General features: G+C 39.5%; 1 protein-coding gene across 1 annotated transcript in view; it reads right to left on the bottom strand.

Moving 5' to 3' along the window:
• Positions 1 to 6,401: 6,401 nt before the first annotated feature.
• The window catches only part of CNIH3 (cornichon family AMPA receptor auxiliary protein 3), a 49,289-nt gene continuing 33,861 nt past the window's right edge, over positions 6,402 to 21,829 (bottom strand). Inside the window, exons 4-6 of the mRNA XM_056487439.1 lie at positions 16,660 to 16,772; positions 14,124 to 14,267; positions 6,402 to 12,423 (exon numbers count right to left, since the gene is read on the bottom strand). Coding sequence (XP_056343414.1) covers positions 12,396 to 12,423; positions 14,124 to 14,267; positions 16,660 to 16,772 — 285 coding nt within the window. The 3' untranslated portion in view covers positions 6,402 to 12,395. The remainder of the gene's footprint in view (positions 12,424 to 14,123; positions 14,268 to 16,659; positions 16,773 to 21,829) is intronic.

The following is a 21,829-nucleotide window of genomic DNA, read 5'->3' as shown; positions in this document are numbered from 1 at the left end:
TGATTCCAGAGCACAGATGCTGAATAAATGCCTTTATCACCAAGTCCTTCTGGTTCAGTGAGACAATAGGAGGACCCACCAGATATTTATGAGCTCTACTCAGCTATGGTGGTGGTACATAAGAGCGACAGCAGCTCTTGGAAGCAGCAGCTGTGACCCTTGCCAGGCAGCTCCAAATCCCACTTCTGCAGTTTTACATGCCAAGAAATAAGCCACAGTCTGGTGCACACGTTGGTTTGTGAACAGATTTTGCCATTCACACAAGTGTTCTATCTGAGAGCTAACTCCTGCATCCATCACTGCACAGCTGCATTGAGGTACCCACTTAATATAGATCACAAACTTAAATTCCATTTCATCTGTGGTCTTTCCTAAATAATAAAAAACCCCCGACAAACTCTGATGTTTTGTTAAACACGTTTCCTCTCATTTGATTTACATTATAATAAAGCTGTCAGTGTTAGTGCAGCACTTAAAAGGTTTCCTGATCCCTCCTCCTCCTGGAAGGCTCAGTCAGGAATATGAAGCACAGCATCTGGATTAGTATTCACTGCATGGCAACACTGACCTTGTGCCTCAAGTGGCTTTAATATTTTAGAGACAGGAGGATTAAACTCCATGGGAACATAGAATGGAATAGTGGCAGGGCAAGAGTGATGAATAAAAAGAGGTAAAAAAAAAAATTTAAAAAAAATCATGTCCTATGATCAGATATCTAAATGAAAGTAATTTTACTGTCAAAACAATCAGTTAACTACGCAACGAGTAATTAGGCAAATAGTGTCATTATTCTTTAAGTCTCTCTGAGAATGTTTGATGTGCTTAGTGGATAGCTGATGGTGACAGAGTGATAGTGATAGCTCAGGGGACAGCTGATGGCTTTGTTCAGCTCCTGCACTACCTGCTGTTTAATGCACAGTGTGCCAAATGTCAGCACCACAAGGGATGAGGCACCTGGGTCATCACAGCCCTCAAGCAGGCAGCAAGTACCTAATCGGCAAGGTGGAACTTTTAAAGAAGTTGGAGGGACATATTTTGAAGTCCAGAGTCTGTCCTCCACCCCTCTGACTTCCTGAATCTCCATCCTGAAACAGGGATGAGACTCACCAACACAAGTGGCAGGCCCTGAGATTCTGTGAAGTCATGTACAAAGCACTGTGTGTTCTGCTGGTTTAAGCAATTTTTGATGTTTTAGTGGCTTTTAGCATGTTTTATCAGGTTATCAGAGCATCTATAGTTTTTCTGTGTTTGGGGGTCCTTTTGTTCATATGTGGTTTTTTACCTTTTTCCCCATTTTCAGTGGTTTTAGCAGTACAGATTCTCCCTTTTGCCTTTTCCAAGCTTCTTAGAGGCAATAAAAATAGCAGGGAAGTAAAACTGTCCTCTGATTGCATCAAGCTAATCATCAATTAATTCCTGTGTGAAAATGAGACAGAGTATTTTCCCCAAAGCAACAGAAATGAGCAGAGCAAACATTTTCAAGAGCAGCATATCTTTTAAATTTATAATAGAAATTAACATTTATTTCTTATTTTTCACCTCTTGTCTCTAGCAAGTGTTTATAAACCTTTCTCTTTTCAAATGACTGGAAGGAACTTGGAAACAAGAAAGCCAAAGTAGGACCTAGGCAGAATATTCTCAAATTACAAATAACCCAATGAAGAGTTTGATCTCATTAGGAAACCAAAATTGTTTTGTCTAAGAACAGAGATATAAAATTGAGTTGTTTGGGATCCATCATATCTTAGGCTCAGACAGTAAATTTAATGTAGAAAATTAAGAGTAATTCTCCACTTACAACTGTGTCAGAGAACAAGATAAGTTAAAGTTTAGAGATATTGCCTTCCAAATTCTTGCTGCTATGGAGATAGGAACTTGCAATTCCTACAATAAATGAAATCCAAACCAAATCAACTTTAACTCAATTATGTTCTTTACCCCAGGATTTTAAAAAGCTCTGGAAATTCGTGCTTTAGCACATCACTGGTGAGAATCACCCAGTCCCACCCCGGGAGCTGCAGCTCAAAATTCAGAGAACAGAACTAGAACATCTCCTTATGGACTCATCAAGAGTTAAGCCAAACTTTCTGACAGCATAATAAACAGCCAGTATGTCATGGGTTTTTTGTTTTTAACTGCAATTTTTTTTAGCTGGAAATATAATGGAATTGCTATACCACTGTGCAAGCCCAGCTTGTCTAATAAATTAAATACTCCAAATGAAAATTAATGGATTTTTGATCCACTATAAGAAATTGCTTCTGTAAGTCAGAACTCAACCTGCTGTGCTGCTGAGAGCAAAAAGTGCACTTTGGTAATTGAGATGAGTGATCACTTGTCAGGCACCAATATTGGTTAGGTGAGTTTTCATTCTTAGATTCTCCAGGGAATTGATTTAAACAACCTGAATTACAGGATTACATGAGCACTGTTTTACAGAGGGTCGTTGTCTCCCCCTTCACTTGATGATTGTGAATAAAACTAGGTAACTCTGAGAACAGGCAGCCAAGTATTGTAACCCTGGAGCCATCCTGCAGTCAGACCTGGAAAACTTCTACACCCTGTGTCACAACCTCAGAGCACCAAAAAAATGCATTGGTTTTCTTACAAGCAGGATCTGAACAGATGAACTTGCTGGGCTATTATGCAAATAAGGACTTACAATTTCTTAAAAACAATGCCATCATTTTCACTGTGTCATTTTTAAGACTTCTGCTGCCAAGGCAGTTTTCATAAGAAGACATGCAATTTGTTAACCATTCAAAATCCTTTGAAGGGTACAGAGCACTTGTGAGCTGTGATAATGTGCCTTCCTCTCTGGTATTTTCCATCTGGAAATTTCCTTATGCATTACAAAACAGGATGTTTGAACATTCAACCAAATTTGGAGAGAGGGGAAAATCAGTGTTCTTAAAATGAAGTGATGCCTCATTGACAATAAGTCATTAGGGTGATCAGAAATAAACTGAGCATGCCCTGTCAAGTATCTGAAATATTAAAATATGCTGCCTCTCTTCATTAGAAAAGGATTTCTTTTATTAGTGAAATGTGCCAGACTTGATGCATTCAAATTCTTTTACAAGCTATAGATAAACCTGCCAATGCCAATGTGTTGAGACACAAGTATTTTAATCTCCATGGCAGGGATGAAATAACAGCAGAGTACAAATTTTAGGCCATGATCACACACCAAGCCTGTGTCAGAGTATAATAGTTCATCTGCTCCTCACGTTTGCAGCAATGACACAAAAAATCTACCCCAAGAAAGGTCTGGTGGGCCTGCTCAGATGGGCACCTCCCATAACTCTGGTTATTAAAACAAAGCAGCCAGGTTCCTCAGATTGGAGAACAGAACTGGCTGTTTGAGAAGAACAGATGTTTTGCTTTTGTCATCCTGTCCTGCTTCCCTTCAAGGCTAATTTTCTTCATCTACTTCTTATGTTGCCTCTCTCTTCTTCCTCTTACAAATCTGCACCTCCTGGCTTGAGAAATTGGGATGGGCAATATTTCCATTTGGGGGTGAACTTGTCTGATTCTGCAGAATCACAGGCCAGAGCAGAAGTTGCAAGGTGTTTCAGTTTTAAAAGGAGCTGTTTTGGATTCCATATGCAGTAAGGAATTGGTCCAACTGGACATGCAGCTCAATCTGCCCAGCTGGATATCTGCCCAGCTGGCTGTCAGAGCTGGAGGGCTCAGGGAACACTCCTGCAATGACAGCTGCAATTTAAACACAAAAAAAAGAGAAAGCCACACACAGTTGCATATGAAATAGAACAATGAATGACACAGAGAATACAAAAATGTTGTTCATATCACCCCAGCTAAAAATATATGCAGCTATGGCATCTCAGAAAGGGAGATGAGGCATAGAAAAATAGGTGTATAAGCACACAGAATTCTGGTATTACTCACTAAGAAAAGATGTTGTTATTCACCACAGAATTTGATAATGAATATTGTAAAGGTGATACATCAGGATCTTCTGTCTTGTCAATCTCATAGCAGATTACAAAGACCAGAGAGTTTTCTGAACATTCTGGAGAAACTGCAGACTCAAAGCCAGGCTTAAAAGAGAACAAAGCACTTCCAGTATCATTTGGCCACCTCTTTCACCCACCAGTGATGAAGAAGTTTCCCTGACATAATCACCTCTGCTTATACAGCCTTGTTAAGTCATCAGTCACTGAAACTGAAATATTCTTATTTGGGCAGAATGAATAAATACCTGTGTGCCCTGAGAGGATTTAAGGAGTCTGCAGACTCCCCACCCACCAGCAGAAACCCACTGAACAACCTGTATATTTTTGCTGCTCCTCTCCAGTGTCACTCTTCCCCTTTGATGTAAAGCTGAACTGAAACATTGGAGAAACACAGCTAGAGCTGGCAGAGCAGCCCATCATTTAACAGGATAAGAGAGCTGATCCCAGCCTGGGCCAGCAGCTGTCCCTTGGGACCACTCCAGCAGCCCGGATCAGCAAGGCAGGATGGAGTCCTACCAAGAGCACACTGCCCTCAGCCATTGGCAAGGAGGTGGCAAAGCAGCTCTGCTCCATTTGGGCTTTGCAGAGTGCCAGGAATCCTCTGTACATCAGCTGCTCTGTCTATTTGAAAGGCTTGAAACACAGCAGCCATGCAGATGCACCCTAATTCATGAGAGGAACTATATCCAGAGCTTCTGCAAGTCATAAAGTTCCAGGGCAAACTTCTTTTAAAAGGACAAGTTATTTTTGTAGCCAGCAATACTGGTGACTGCAAAGGTTGTGTTAAGAGTAAACAAATGTCCAGGTCTTTGAGTGCTCAGTAGTTCTGACTCTAGCCTCCAGCACAGCAAGGCACAAAAACAGGATGACAAAACAAGAAATGACAAAAGGAAAGCCCTCATTTGAGAACACACTGATAAAATCTGTACCCTTATCTGCTGGAGATAGAAGTGTGTTTCATGGGTGTCAAAATATGGTGCAGAGAGAAAACAGAGCCCTACAATTGAATGAAAAGAAGCATCAGCAATTCATAATTGCTCCCAGTGCTCCAGGATAAGGTTGTCTCTAGATACTGTCAATAGATTTACTATATATATATATTTAAAAGGTTGTCTGTGGTCTGGAAGCTTTTATTGGGATTTCTCTGGAAAATATACTTGTAATATATGGTACATGGGTTTTCATTTACCAGAAACAGAAACACAGGGAAGTCTAATCTGGTGATGTATCAGTGCTGGGCTGAGTGCTCACAGATTAAAAAAAAGTAGACACAGTCATAGCAAACTACTTCTGAACTTCTCTGGAGCTTATAAACTGCTATTACAGTCGGAAGGAAGCATGACAAGGTTCATCAAAGATTCATCTCTTGTTGTTGTAGACTTCAAATGATGAATGAGAGAGGGCACATTAAAATTCTGCTGCTGCCACTACCACTTCAGGAAGCTTTTGGAGGATAAATACTGCTTCTACTTAAAGGCAACAGGTTTTGAAAGAATGAATCACATTTTCCAATACAACTTAACAATCTTATTTAATAATTAACACAAAGGGGCACTGGCTGCTCTCATAAGGCAAACACAAGGTAGAAAATACAACAGACTCCTCCACAGAATATTCAAAGCCAAAGCTCTGCATGCTGCTGGGGTTATGACAGTGCTCTGGGTGACAGGCAGGACTGATAAGCTTTAGTTTTCTCCTGCAGACCTTGCTAACTGCTCTTGGTTTTTAAGGCCAAAGAGCCAGAGAAGGAGCACATTCAGGGAATATCTTTGACATCCCTTGAAAAAAGGCTCTCAAATGACCCGAGGTGGCATGGCTTACAATGACCCCACAGCAGCAGCTCTGAACCTGCCTGCAGCACTTGTCAAAACTGTATTCTCAATTAACATGCTAGAAATACAGCTTCCTTTTCTTGTTCAGTATAACCCCATAAGTAATGTTATTGTTTGGACCTGCTTTATGTGGCAGATAAGACACAAAGATAACAGAAGAGCACTTCCTTTGTTCATTATATTAACAGACAAGAATTTATTTAGCTTTTAGATGGCCTGTGTGGGTATGTGCATAACAAGGAGCACTTAATTAAATACTAAAGTATTTAAAAGCCTATAAACAGACAATAAAGGGGATATAAAACCCTCTTTATATTCCTTTAGAGTTCACCTCATGCAATGTCTTATGCAATATAAGTATATATAAAAAAAAGTCTTTAAAAAAAGTCTGCTTCAGGGCTGGACTCGAGGATCTAGAACCAAAATGCTAGGTGGCAAAATCAAGGCTGATATAATCTGTAGTGGAGGAAACAAAGGTTAAAACAGGCCAAATGCCCCCCAGCAACCTGCATGACTCCACACCATGAAAGTTTGTACCAGTGCCTGTAAATGGGATGTGCTCCCCCTGTGAGCACAGCTCTGCTGTTGATTTGGGTGAATAACAAATTTGTGCTAATGCACATTAAATCATCAAACTCCTGCATGAATGTGGCTTTATTCACTTTCCAGGATGAAAAGGATGCCTATTGAAATAGCTGATTTCCATTTGCACCTAGTTACAACCAAACTAGGATAATTTTATTCTCAAATAAATGTCCACAGGTAGATGAAGGATTTGGACTAGAACCAGTGCCACTGTTTTAGCCTGAGCTTGCACTGGGTTTGCTTTAAATGTAGCACTGAAAGATGAGTGAAATAGGATCCACCATGTGATAAAGGAAGAGGAAAAATGGGTAAAGCCAAAATGAATTAGAAGGGTGCAAAACACTGAAATGGGGAGCAGTTCTGATCACTATTCTTCACATTTTAATGCTTTCTGGCAACATCAAATTACAGCACACATGCATTCAGAGGCTGAAGCACAGTTCAGTTTGTCACAGCAACAGCCCAGGTCAGGTACCCTCCTGGTGGCAGTGGAAAAATGCATTCTGACTAATTCCACTGAATTCCATTGCTTCCTCCCATGAGGAAAAGTATGCATTATTTAGGATTATAATACCATCTATATGTAATTCCCAATTTCACCTGTGCAGTACCAGGCACTACTCAGAGAGAGAAATGCCTCCATCTCACAAGAGCTCTTAGAACACAGAGAGAAATCCTGCTCTGCTTGTTCTACAAGACTTGTACTAGGTACTACTTGTACTATTAAGTGCTTGGTGCTGTGTATTACTATAAAAGTAATACAGCAATATAAGTAATAAAAGTAATAGTTTACAGGTGAGAGGTATTCCAGAAGACTGGACAACTTCTGTGTTACTTAAGATGTTTCCATAAATCTTGGGGTGGTCTGTAAAAGTTGTTCTTTCCAGTCAGTGTTTCCCACTAATGATCAGTGGCTGCAAATCTGTTTAAAAAGACTGAAACTGTCAGAACAATGGGACAGGCAGATTTCTTCAGGTCTGTCAGAAGACTGGTGATATTAGGGATAATTTACAGGAAAAAAGGAGCAACATCTTTTTGAGATTCAGACTAAACAGGAGATTTTGGCTTTTAATGCTTTATTCAATTGCCATAACATATTACTCAAATATGGGGTCTCATAACTAGAAAAAAAAAAATTAAAAGCACTTTACATTCCTCAGAGTTTTACTGAGAGTTTGACTGTGCAGAAAGTCATGGAGTTGGGCCACAAAAGCATATTTTCTCTTACATGGGAAGTCTGCCAGCAAGTAGAGGTAGTAAAATAACTACTTCAAGTGTGCAAGCACTAAAAAATATTTCTAGACCTGTGGTTTATTACATTGCATCAGAATATTGTCTGCAGCAAAGAACTTCATTCTTTGGTTGAGATGTACCACTGAAACACATCATCAGAATTTTGTTACAGCATGTTCACATGTTTCCTGGGAGAAAAGAGGGGGAATATGGTATTTCATGGGAGAATTTTCCCTCCTTCCCACCTACAACTGTGTTACTGAGCAGAACAAAAATAAACCAGAACAATGTGTTCATGAGCAATAGATAATCAAAAAACTCACCAGAGCAGGAATCTGGACTGAGATCAGCAATGTAAAGTTCAGTGCAGCCTGGATGGCAGCCCAATATTCATGGCTTCCCAAAGAATAAAAACCCCAATTCTCTGTTTATTTCGACCTTTTCATCTCCTGTTCTATTTGTAGCAACTCCAGCTTTATCTAACATCCAATAGCATTTTTGATGAACTAAACTTATTGTATTTATTTGGGTTTTTTTCTATTTTTAATTTTCCACCAACCTCTTGGTAGAAACTGTGCATTGTTAAGTGGGGCTACATGAAACAAAAGGTATGATTTCCATCAACTTCCACATAGCCAGATTTTTACCAAGTTGGTATAACTTTCTGTTTGACATGAGCATTGAAATGTTACCCTTATCCCTCAAAAATGCAGGTTCCCTTTCCATTAACACAATTCAGTTAAATGGATGTGGTGTCAAGATCTAAAGGATGGAATCCCTACCAACAAAAATCTAGAGACTTTCTAATGTGAATCTATTCCACATGTAGAGGGAATGGGCGTTAAATGGAAACATTTTTTGTTTGCTTCTCATTGGAAACAACAAATAGCCTCCAGTAAATTCAAGGATTTTGGATCATGCGCTGTGATTTTAAAATTTTTTTGTCAAAAAATATCAGTGTGGAGATGGAATGGAGAAAGGAAAAGCAATAGATTGCTAATACCCCTGCTAATAATGTAGGATTACTCATGACCCCAACAGCAGTGCCAGATCATAACAACCTCAGAGCAGTTTCTGTAAGGTGTAGGTTGAAGAACTTTTTTTTTCTCTTTCAGGGGCTTAGTGCAAAAGGAAGAGTATGGCTCAAGGAAGCAGATGGAAAAACACTTCTGACAGCTTAAGTACAGTTAATTATTTGTAGGCGAAGCATTCTGCTATCAGCACTGATTTGCTGTACTTGAAACTGAAAAAGTCAGAGCAGCAACAATTTTATTCAGCATCACTGCAATTACCTGACTATAAATAGGAGACCTTGCCTTTCATCCCTTCCAGGAACAAGCAGCTAAAGGTCAGCACTCTGTGTAGATGCCTCTGGTAAGCAGCTCATGCAGGTCCCATCCCCTCCCATCTTTTTCCACCTCTTACCTTTTTCTTATAAGCAGATTCAACAGTTACTGGAAAAAAAAAAAACAAACTACAGCATGTATGGGAAGAGTTCACAAAATAAGCATCACCTCTTTCACTTCACAGAAGGTGCAGTTAAAGAAAATGAGTACTTGTTTAAGAGTGTGCTCATTTCACACCTGCTTCTGAAGGAGCAAAGGATGATGATGAGTTTTCTTATGTCTTATGGGATTTATCTACACCATCAGACATGTGAGAGAAGAGAACTCTGCTCCTAAATAATGGCATTCACCCTTCTGGGAAAAGAGACAGGAAGAAAGCAGGAAATTGCAGAGGAAATCTCCAGCCTCCACTAACCAACAAGGAGGAACTGGAGACAGAAAGGATGGCAGAGATTATTTCTCCCTCAAAAGTGTGACATGGGGGAGACACTTCTTTGTGACCAAAGATCACAGATTCTTCAGCAACAACTACACAGTTTACATCCCTTGCTTTGGTTAAAGCAGATCTCCTGAGCTGGAAGGGACCCACAAGGATCATTGAGTCCAACTCCTGCCCCTGCAGACTAAATACAATTAAAGGGAAGGTATCCTAATATTAATCAGTTTTTCAATCAGCTTTAAGATTTATCTCAAAGAGGAACAAAATGCTATTCAGAGCTGTGTGGTTGCTTTTTTGAATAAGTATTACTGGAAAGAACTGAGAGTGTTAGCTTTCATTGTCCATTCACAGCAAGGACTAATTAGGGCAAGATTCTCTCCAGAATACTCTGAACAGCTGTGATTATACACTCCTAAGAAATATTAATTTCTCTGGAAAGACTATGGAGAAACCTTTTAAAGAGGACATGGAGAATAGAGTTTTCTATAGGAGGACAAGAGACAGCTGACTTTTATCAGAGTGGAGGGTGAAAAGGACTTCTTTCTCTATATATTGAAATCTTAAGGGGCATGAGAGAAAGTGTGCTTAGGCTAATGTTGGCTCAAAAGCAAGTGGAATAAATTATCTAAGCATAAATTTACTCTGGAAATGCAAAAAAAAAAAAAAAAATTCTAGTAGCAGAGCAGTGAAATCCTGGAAACACTCACTCAAAGCAGCAGTAGGATCAAATGAAGTGTTCTGCTCTCCAGTGGAGTTTGGGAAGTGTATTGATAAAGTTCTCTGAAATAGAGAACCTCTTCCAAATGACCAAGCACATCCACTCCAGTCCTTGAAGTCCCCTGAGGCTGCATTCAGAAGACCCACATACACAATTGCTTTTTGTGCAAAGTCAAGAATTAGAGGCCAGTGCCAGTTAGAAAAACTCAGATCTTCCACTCAGCCCTGCAGGCAAACAATTGACCTGCCAGCAGTCCAGCTCATCCCTAAAACTTAGCATTTAAAAACTGTGTTTTCAGGCAAGAAGTAATCATACTTTCACCCATTCAACCTCAGAAAATTCCAAGCCTTTCAATGAAACTGATTTTAAAGCATGTATTTGGAATATAGGGAACCTGAAATAATTTCTTTTCATCTCCTATGAAATCCTATAAGATACATGGAAAGATTCAGTCACCTGCTCAGAGATGAAAGTTTTATGAGGTAGCAAGACACCTAGAAGTTATTCACTGTGATTTATTCCTGTGAATCTAGTTCCTTTACTGTTGTAGAACTAGATGCTTTAGTTGGGATGCAGAGAAGAAATTCAGTTACAAACAATCATCAGCTTTTCATGGGTGGTGCATTAACTATTCCACAGCAGCAGAGCATTATCAGTTAGGTCTGCAATGATCCAGTGAAGTTTCTTAGCTCAGGCTCACTCCAAGAGAACACATCTGTATTGCCTGCAGGACCAGTGTGATTTCAAGAGCACTTCAGCCACCTCTGTGGCATGTGCAACCAAAACCCAACATCTGATTTGGCAGCCTTTTGCTTCTAGAACTGGGTATACCTCAATGTATGAAGATAAAATGTATCCAATAAAAACTACTGAAAATTAATGAAACTACTGTAAATTAAAGAATGTCAACCCTTATCAGCTCATTCCAAATGCAAGAACCAAGCACTGTGAACACTCTGGTGTTAGTCTTGAGTTTACAGCCTTGCTACTACCCACAGCACCAGTGACTTTGAGGGAGTGAGTCTGGCTTCACCTGGGTCAGCACTGAAATAGATTTATTTCAGAAGCAGCAGTTCTGGACACTTGGTACCTTTGCCCTCAAACAGATTAACCTAAAATACAAATAGATTGTATTTATGTAGATACATATTTCTATATACATATATATATGTATAAAGATATGCAGCCCATATAAATGAATTTGAATGAGAACTCTATGACAAAATTTTAAAACCTTTAAATTATTAAAAAAACTGAACATCTTTCAAGAGGAGCCTCATACAAGACAAAGACATTTTGTGTATTTGTTCCAGCTTAAATTTTACAGCAGAAGTAAAACTGCAAAGCAGAATTACAGACCACAATTAGCTGGTCCAGTATTTGCTATCCAGCATTGTGATGAATATAATAGCTACGTTAAAATCCTCTTTACATATATGCAAGCTTTTACCTGGTTTGGTTTTGTTTGGTTTTTTTCAGACAGAGGAACACTATTCTGATAAGTGCTTGGCCTGATTAGGTTAAACCAAATATATTTCTACATGTCATGTATGGTGTTGGTGCATCACAAATGAAGTACAGAAATACACTGCAGGATGATCACCTGCAGGAAGAGCATATAGTTAGAATACAGAACACTGAAACTGCAAATTCTTTTGTTATTCTTGTTTTGGTTGGATAAAAAAACCCCAACAAACCAAAACCACTGAAGCAGTTCCATGAGATTTGACTAGTGTCACGAGAATAGCCCTGCAGGACAGTCACACATCTTATCTCAAGTCCACTCAGTGCTCATTTGCAGAATGTGTGGTACAGCTCTTCTTGTGTAAGATCCTCTTGTCCTGTGCTTCCTCAGTCCAGAATTGTCCTTAAGAAAAGAAACATTGCTTCCTGGAAGACAGCAGGGACTGTAGGGATTACAGTTTTAATGAGTCCACTAAAACAAGCAGCATTATTCCTGCAGAGGTGAATAGTTGTATAATTTGGCCCACGTTGTTGCAATTTTTTTTTTTTTTTTTTGTTTGCTTGGGTTTTGAAAATCATTTGCTGCAATACATTGAGGAACAGGAGACAAACACAATTAACTCAGCCATTCTCCAATGGTATTCTGCTTCTCTTTGCTGGATCTCTCTTTCATGTACCATATTTACTGCTTGGGTTCAAAGTTTTCCTCCTTGCTTTTTTTAATCATGCATCCCTTGGTTCACTCGTCCTTGCACCTCCAGCCTTTGTTGTTTTCAGTCTTTAGAGATGATCTTTCAGTTAAGAGCTCACCAGAGTGTAGATCATGCTGAATGTAAAAGAAAGACACAATATGAAAGTACCCCTTTGAAGCATGCAGAGCACTTTGATTTTTATAACCCTTTGCTGTCTGTTCCTCAGGTCTGACTGTATGGCCTGTGCTTTCCTTTGCATTCCTTCCATCTCTCCCAAGCATTTTAATTATGGTGCATTCAAGATGGGGTATCAAAAGGCACTCAAGAAATAACAAATTCATTATCCACATCCCACTGCACCACAAGCTGTGTTTGAGCTTTTTAAAGCTCAGTCTGATGTCTGGATTTGAACAGTGAAGAAACAAAACCATTTTGCTTTAGTGTGTTTGATCTTTAAAACTTCAACCAGCAACTCTCAGCAGGGCAGGGAGGTTTTTTCCATGAAATTGCATTGTTTTGATGCCTTTGGAAAAAACCTCTGTGCACTAGAAGAAACATAAAATGCAGCCACCATCTGGACTGAATGCATACATATTAAATGCAACTCTGAAAAGAGGAGAAAACAGAGAATATTGCCACAGCTCCATTTTACTGCAATTCTAATTCTGCCTATATCCAGGAAAGCATTGGAAAAGTGTCTGTAATTTATACTATTTTATCTAGCACCAGGCAGTGGATTTTGGATGGTGGCCATGTTTCAGAATGAAGAGCTCAGAGGAAGCTGCACAGCAGTAAAGTCTCAGGAGAAATGCTACACCACACTACAGAGCTGACTTTGATCCCAACACAAAAACGTGGAGTTAAAAAACGCTTTTCTCCACAAACCTCAGCAGCATTTAAAAGGAATATTGAGAAACAGCAATGTGCAGCAGTGACTCCTCAAGATGTGGGGAACTGCAGAACAGGTAAGACACCAGTAATCAGAGGAGAAAAACACAAACCTGCCTTGCAGAGGGATGACTACACGCAAGGCTGGCTTGAAGAGGCAGCTCTATGCCAATACATCACTGAGGAAGAAGTAGATGAAAGACAGCTAAAGCATCACCTCCATTTAAAGTGTCAGAGTTTGTTTCCACTGGTTTTTATAGTGTGATTACAGGGCTGACTAAAAGCACTGGGATCCTGGCAAAGCCTTGCCTTAAATGATCCTGACATGATTTTGCACTGGGCATTTGTGCCTGTGCACTGAGGACAGATGACAGCTGAAGGAGGCAAAGGGGCAATGCCCAATTGGTGTACATATCTTGAGGAATGTACTTTATTAGGGGTTTGGATCATGCACAGGCTCTCCCTTGTCATGAAAGGGAGCCTGTAGGAATGATCACAGGCATGGTGCATCCCCTGTTCCCACCCCACTCCTACCTACCCATTATTTACCATCTTGGCTACTACTACACCAGAGGTGTGGGTATTTTTCTTATGAGTCTCTTGAATCATAAGGAATTAAAACTTTTTATTTGCTGCAATGCCATTAGCATAACTGCAATTTCACCCATCCTAAGAGACCATACAGAGAAGCAAAAGTTATTTCCTTTGGTTGGTGCTGGGGCCTGGCTCAGGCCTTAGGTAAACACTAAATATTCTGTACTGAAGTGCCAGTAGTCAGTGGGACTGTTCTCCTGAACCAGCATCAACAACAAAAGATAATAGAAGAAGCAGCAACATTTTATGAGACCAAGGAAATTGTCCAACTGGTTCCACTCATTCCTAAATGCAATTTCACGAGTGAAAAGAAAAGCAGCTGCTGCTCCCTTAGTGAAGTGGGCAGACTTACCAGTAGAGATAGTAGAAGAAGGAAAGGAGGTAGAAGGCCAGCTTACACCAGGCCTCTTTTTGGCAGTAGCTCAAGGTGTCTGCGTTCATGACTGCAGGGGGATCATAGGCCAGCTCTGAGCTGTCTGCTGGGCAACGAAAATACCTGAAACAGCAGGAGAAAACACCCAGAATGACTCTGTAATAATCTGTATTTAGTATGTGCAGATACACACCTGACTACCACCTTCCATGATATAGGAAGAATTCCCCTTTCTTTCTCAAGCCTCTGGTAAAAATCAGGATTCTACTCCAAGCACTTCTTCCTTACAGAACCAAGCAATTAATGAATGTGGATTTTCTATGTTCTATCAGCTCTTCAGATCAAAACATTTCCCCTTCCTACAGAGTTATTTCTGGCTTATCCACTAATAACTTGCACGTTGTGAGTGACAATACATGGTGGTTTGTGATCACTGGAGGAAGGATTACTGGGCTTTTACTGCACCTACACAATTGATTTGAGACATGATGAAAGGTGACAGTCCCAGTCAACTGCTGGCTAAGTTCCTCCAACTCTGAAAAGGAAAAATGTCAATATGGAGTAATGTAAGAAGTGGCTGACTAATGTTTTCTACACGTGGCACTGCTCAAGAATTTATCATCTAAATAATTTTCTTCAGAAAATATTTTTCTTCTTACATAGGAGAAATTTCTAATTATTCTCAGCAAATGACTGAATGTTTGAGAAAATAATGACAAAATAACTTCTTTGGCAAAAGAGCTTTGGTCTCAGTTAGTTTGCAGTAAAAAGCAAAAGCAAAACAAACAAAAAAAAGAAGTCCTCAACAAAGTTAATAAACTGCTCTAAGATCAGCATAAATCAGAGGAAATATTATTTCTGCTGTTTTGACAAAGTAAGCAGAAGATTGCTGATTGCTTACAGATGGATAAACAGATATATAGGAAGATATAAAAAACACCAAGCAAGTAAGCAAGTAACAGCAGCAAACTTTGAAAGGAGATGTTCTCAAAATAACTTTGCCTTTCTCCCTTCCAGCGTTAGTCACAGCCACTTACAATCTCTAATAAGATCACAAGTTCTTTTATGGAGAACCACAGGTCAAATCTTGCTTAACTCTCTTGGATGAAGGCATTACACAGTGTCTTCCTGTGGTTCTGTGCAGAACTTTACACAATGATCCCAAACCTGTCTGTGGTTAAAGCAGGAGTAATTAGGGAGTACTTATAGCAAAGCCTATGAAGAATCATAGAAAATAAAGAATCAAAATTTCTCTCCAAAGGTTGATATCATTTTCCTCTTGGATATATCTGTTTTCAGAAATTTTTAAAATGGGTCTCATTGTCACACTGAGGACTGTTAACCCTTAGCAAAAGAGCAGCATAAAACATTTCAATTTTTATTGCAGCAGAACAGTAGGGAGAAAAGCATTTGTAGCTTCATTTATTTTAGCTTTCTGAGAACTATACTGGCACTCTAATTTCTGAATAATACACTTTATCATATGCCTCTTCATTACTACCAAGCTTTTACAGAAAAAATGTGCAAGAAAGCTACTGCTTTTTAGTTCCTGGTTGAGATGATGATTTCGACTTCTTTACAGAATTATTTTTCTGCTACCATATGTACCTTTGTAACACAGAGAGACCCTGACAGACAAAAATCATCTGTGCTTTTACAAACATTGTGAAAATGCAAAGCTAGGGAAGTCTCCAGACTGACAACCACTGATGTCTCTTGGTTATTTTCAGAAGCAACAGAAGGCTGATCCTCCATAGAATGCAGAGGAAGATGCAGCAGCAGCAGCTGCACTGCCTGTCTGGAAAACAACAGCAGGTCTTATGTGATCAGCTCTGGAAGCCCCTCCTGAATATAAACAAAATCCAGAGATCCAGAGTGGGAACACACCCACTTCTTCATATGGGCAGTGTGAGAAACAGTTCCTCACCTACTCCAAGCCCTGCTCCATGAGTCTCTAAAAGAGAATTCCCTTGCAGAACAGAAATTCACTAATGCACTACTGTAAAGAAACAACTTACTTTACACTGCAAAAAAAAAAGCCAACAAAATGCTGCCAAAGAAGAGACACAAAAATCTGTCAAACCTTCCCAGTCTCTATTTCACAACTACAATAAAAATGTTTCCTTGTTAGTACTGAATGAAGAGGTCCAAGTTTTTTCAGATATGAACTGTCTTACAGCTCCTCAACTGTGAAGTATTTAGAGCCTCACCAAGTTCCTCATTCAGATTCCAGCCTATTTCACTCCCATGTTTTCACTCACTCACAGTGAGTGCATCCTGACACCCTTCAGAATATTCATCTAAATAATTGAAAGCCACAGTGGTATTATTATATTTTTTCCTTAGCCATCTTAAATCATGAAAAAATTTCATTTTTCTCTAGAAATATAAGTTTCAGCTGCTTACAGCAAGAGCCTCGAGGCAAGAGATGCTCATCTACACTCCTATCACTGTCCTTCATTGTTCACACAATCTGCTGGCTAACAAGCAGTCAGCATATAAAAGAAGGGCTTACCTCCATAAGTGATAAAAAAGCAAAGGAACATTTAACCCCAGTGTGAGCCACTCCTGAGCACATAAAAACATTATGCAGAAGAGACTGTGGATGGAGTATTCTGGCAGCACCAGCTAAAAGGAAAGGAAGAGAAATGACAGGAGTCAGTACAACAAATACTTCTTTGATTTTAGTCACCTAGGTAGTTTTTCAGAGAACAAATCAACTCTGCAAGTCTTGCATGTGTCTGTCCCTAGACACACTTCAGTGGCAGACAGCTTTGAGCAAGAAGCACAAGACCCAGGGGCAGGTTTGTTGAGGTTCTACCCAAGTTTGTACTCCAAGAGCTGGTTGAGAGACATGGGATAAATCACTCACTGTCCTATCTGGTGTTCCAGATTTATGCCTACAAAACACACATTATATTAATGCCTCCCTCACACAAACATTTTCAGACTAAATAAATGTCAGTAAAAGAGCTTTCAGAGAAAAAGTTTTATTACTGAAGCATTCAGAAAGGAAATAAAGCTATTCCTGAAGCTTTGCTTATGTATTGGAGGAGTGTCTTTGGAAAAACAAAGTGCTGTTTCTACCATTTTGATATATTATATACACCATAAAGAGATCAAATCCATTACCAAGTCAGTCTTGCAAGCACAAACCCACTAAGACAGGAAACTCACTTCCTAAGAAAATCCATGGCTCCCTACACTCCTTGTTTCAGAGCCATGACGATTCTTTCTATTAAAAGAGAAAATGAGTGGGCAGCTGGCAGAAGCAGAAATGTATGTGATGTTGATTCAGAGCAGTTATTTCAAAAGGCACTTTGCTTTCTTCACTGCTTTCCCATTTCTTAGCTGTCTTTCTTCTCTTGTTTTCTTCCCGTGTCTTTTCTGAGCAATCTCTGTTTCTTTTCTTCAAGTCATAGAAAAGACTAATTTCCAGCAGTACATATTTTTCAAAGCTAGGCAAACTCATACACAACTCATCTGCATCCACTGCTTCATCTTGGAGATACATCAACCAAAATTAAGTCACAAAAGGCATTTGGGGGCTTTTTTGGATGACAATTCATTATCATCTGTCAAATAATTAAAGTGAGCCTTATTTTTTTTTTTTTAACAAGGTAAAATTTACTATACAGCTTCTCCAAATACCTACTCCCATACAGCTGTGCTGCAAGGAATTCCATCATCTTGGTTCTAGGAGTCATTCCACCTCACATGGAACATACTGTTTTAATTCATTTCACTTCAGTACTTGAGGAAGTTAACAGATTTGGGTGTCTCTGTGACAGTGCCTTCAACCTAAACATTCTCAAGGGTTTATCTTACATGGATGACAAATCATAATACAATTATATAGTTCAGATTCCAGATGGTACTTATTTATCACTGCTGGATCTTTTTTTTTTTTTTTTTTCTGTTTTAGAATGTGATTTACAACATGACTATAACCTTTTCCCAAAGAATGATTCATCTTCATAACAAATTGTAGACAAGAAAGGTCTTCATGATATACATCTGCCCACTAAACCTCACAACACTTAAAAGCATATTACATTCATTTTCACATACTTGATTTCTGATTCCAACACAATACACAAACTTAGTGAGACAGCAGTCCTGGTGCCTGATCAGTGGGCTGGCTGAACAGGGAAGGAAACCCACAGTGAATATTTATGCAGAGCTTGAAAAACAACACAAAAATCAGCAGTGAAACTAGAAAGGAAACAAAGGAAGCAGAGGACTCTTAGGAGCAGACTCACTTTCCAGTCACAATTTCTGGTGTAAATTAAATCTATCTACACTTCTGGTAGAACATAAATGGGTCATTTGGGTCTCTTCACCCTTTTCATGGAGTGGTATTTTCCTGCAAACATAAATAAAGAAAGGATCATTGCTGATCACTGTTTCTGGAGAGAATTCATGCAAAGAAGCAAACAAAGCCTGCAAAGCCTGCATTTAGCTTATGTACTTCAGAGACCAAATCTAAAAGGAGGTGAGAGACTTTGAAGCATGAAGTACAGAAAGGCACTAACTAACAGCAAAGCTTATGAGGTCAAGTAAATAAATCAAACACTGCCTCAGTTCTTGGCTGTAAGAATCATCCTGCAGTTTGACACTATGTCTCTGAAAACAATGGAAACTTGAAATCAACTTCAGCAAACATGGGATTCAGCTCCTGGAGAGAAGAAAGCTGGCTGAGAAACAAGCAGCAGTCAGTCCTTGCTGCTCCTGCTGAGGTACTCAACTGAAGAGCAACTTCAGTGATACAGATAACTGCAACAGGAATTAAACCAATGTCTTTAATTCATTCCTGTGAGAGCACAGGAAGCTGTCAGATGGTAAACATGTTAGGATATAAATAGTACACTTCTATTTTGAACCAAGAACATCCTGATTCAAATAAAGACCTCTGCTTTCTGACACAGCTCAAGATAAAGCTGGTGATAGTTATGAAACATGGAGAAGAAGGAGACACTGGCATAGCAGCACAATTCTTAATGGACACAACTTGGTCACTTTGAGTCCCAAACTCAAATGGCACTGCAAATTCACCACCAGAAATTCAGCTGGCTGATATTTCCCTGTGGAAAACCACAGGAAAGCCTGAAAAGGAAGTCAGCTTCTAGACAAAAAAAAAAATTGCTGCTAATCAAAAATGCCTTTTGCTACAACATAAGCAAGGGAAAGAGAAACCACTGTAACTTTCTTAGTTTTGCCCTGATATAACTGTGTAGTTAAGTAAATGTCCACATCAGTAAACTCTTATTCACAATTCATCCTTCACATAAAAAATGTAAAACCTTAGGTGGGTATCACACTCATTACCATCTCACCCCAAGAATTCATTCTCATACAAAGTTGTACACACACACTGCACATGTAGATTGATCCTTCTCTAATTCCAAAGAAAATAAGGCAGGCTGTGCTATGGATAGACATCTAGGTGTGGCTGAACTAAGAGCAGGAAATCAAGCACTGAATTTAAGCACCTATCAGCAACTTCTTTCTGTTTATAGGAATATGAAGACCCCTGTTGAGAAGCTGAGTTCTAAATAATGTTATTCTGTTTCCTATTTCCTAAATACATTCTGTTGTTCTTATAGAAAAGAGAAATCTGTATTTTTCTGTCTGTATCCTTCCTCTTTATTCTGTTTATTACATATGGACTCCTCCTTCTCAAAAGTAATTTTGATTTTACAGGGCACTGTATCATTTTTACATGGAATGACTCTTACAGTTTGTCTCACCAGTGAACAGGGCCCATAAAATACCTCACAGAACACAGAACTGGGAAAATATTATAGCAGGAATAATAATAGCCCTTCATCAATGCTATTAAATCTCACAGTTAGAAAATCAATTGCAACAAGTGAATCAAACAGTTTTCCCACTCTTAAGCCACTGAAATGTCAAGATGCTTCTTTCCACCACTTTGCTTAGACCAACTCTCCTGAGTGCTACACAATAATAATCATTCTCACAGAATTGCTGTTCCTTCCCCCAAAACACTCAGGAGTCTACATCAGTCTCCACCTGTGCATGCCAATCTCTGCACTGCAACCACAGATTTTACACTGCACCCAGAAATTGCCAGCCATTACACTCTCTACCCACCCAGAGCTTCTGAGAGTCTTCATTACACTGCTAGAGGTGAAACAAGTACCCTTCTTAATGCCTGCCTTCTCCTCCTACAGAGGGCAGGAAAATCCTGGAGGGAAGTGGGGATTCAATCTCCTTCATGGAACATGAAGAACTCTGGTGATTAGCCCAGAGGGAACTGTGAGGTTATGAGCCTCCCATGCTCTTGGCACCAACTTCATCAGGTTATCTTAAATAAGTGAAGCAGCTAATAGTTGCTAAAAAGGTTATTTATGGCAAAGCACATCTTATTACAAAGCACATCAGTCTCAAAAGGCAAGCAGAAAAGCAATGGCAAAAGCAGTAGCAAAAGCAAAAGGCAAGAGCAAGTGGCTAAAAGCAGCAACTCTCCCAATACATACTCTTATATAGGATTTTCCCAACAAGCTAAGATGCAAATTCAGACCACCACTCCTTCACCTATTAGAATTCTAGTTTCTTAGCACACATAGGTTACATATAGACTACTCATACAACCTATCTTGTTCTATCTGAAAAATGTCAGCAGTATTCTTACTATAGCTCTATTATGTCTAAACACTGCCTACAACTACCATCCTGGAGCCCCCACTGAAAACATTACTATGTTTTTCAACCTTCACTAGAACTTGCACTTCCACTCTGGCATTTGAACCTTTCACTTACTAGAAGCATTAGAGCTCATACTAAAACTTACTGACTTATCCTAAAATTTAAACTTACATCTCTACTTTATGTGTGAGTGGCTTAATATACTTCAATGCATCCACAGGCTTTAATCCAATCCCTGCACTCTGATTTCTCTGAAGAATTCAGAGAGACCCCTGACTCACTGACTCCAACAGGAAACAAGTTGCTCACTTTAAAACCACACAAAGCACTTTCCATCCACCTGAAGGCAGCAAAAGACCTGAAAGCATCATGCATGTGTGGAGCCACCCCCAGGCCCCACGTTAGGTCTGATCTCAGTGCACACTGCTTTATTGCAGTGGTTATGGCTCCTGCATCTGCTTGCACTGGAGGAGGACTGCAGCTTGCCACTGTGGTGCTCATTTGCTGCTTTTCCCACCACATCCCTCAGAAAAGCTGACAGAAATGGTCCTCCTCAGCAGCAGGGAAAGAGGGGGTGGAGGTGTACCCAAGGTTTTCAGGACACAGGAGTTATTTCAATAACACGTTAAAGCCCATCCCTACAGAGCCTGCCAGAGCTACCCTGGGTTACTGGGGAGTGTCAGCTGAGTTAAAGACACTTTGAGATCAAAGGGAGATTATTTAACCACTCCAAAATTCCCCTAACTGAACAGCACAGACCAGAAATATCAGAAGTGTAGTGAAGAAAGTGAAAAAAAGAAAGCAAGACCACACAAAAAATAGTAGCAGCATGTGCCTTAGCCCAGACTGTGTGTGTATGTGGAATGTACATACTCTGAAATAAATAATCTGTTTTCTCCTGATGGTGCACAAACCAAAGAAGAAGGGTCAGCTGTGTGTAATTTAAATATACAGAGCACACATCTTAATAATTCCAACAGTTTTAAGCATACTGTTTGCACTGATCAAACACA

The sequence above is a fragment of the Oenanthe melanoleuca genome, chromosome 3 (assembly GCF_029582105.1).
Source record: "Oenanthe melanoleuca isolate GR-GAL-2019-014 chromosome 3, OMel1.0, whole genome shotgun sequence".
NCBI classification, from domain to species: Eukaryota; Metazoa; Chordata; class Aves; order Passeriformes; family Muscicapidae; genus Oenanthe; species Oenanthe melanoleuca.
The sequence above is the reverse complement of the archived record's forward strand: the minus strand, read 5'-3'. Positions and strand labels throughout refer to the sequence as shown.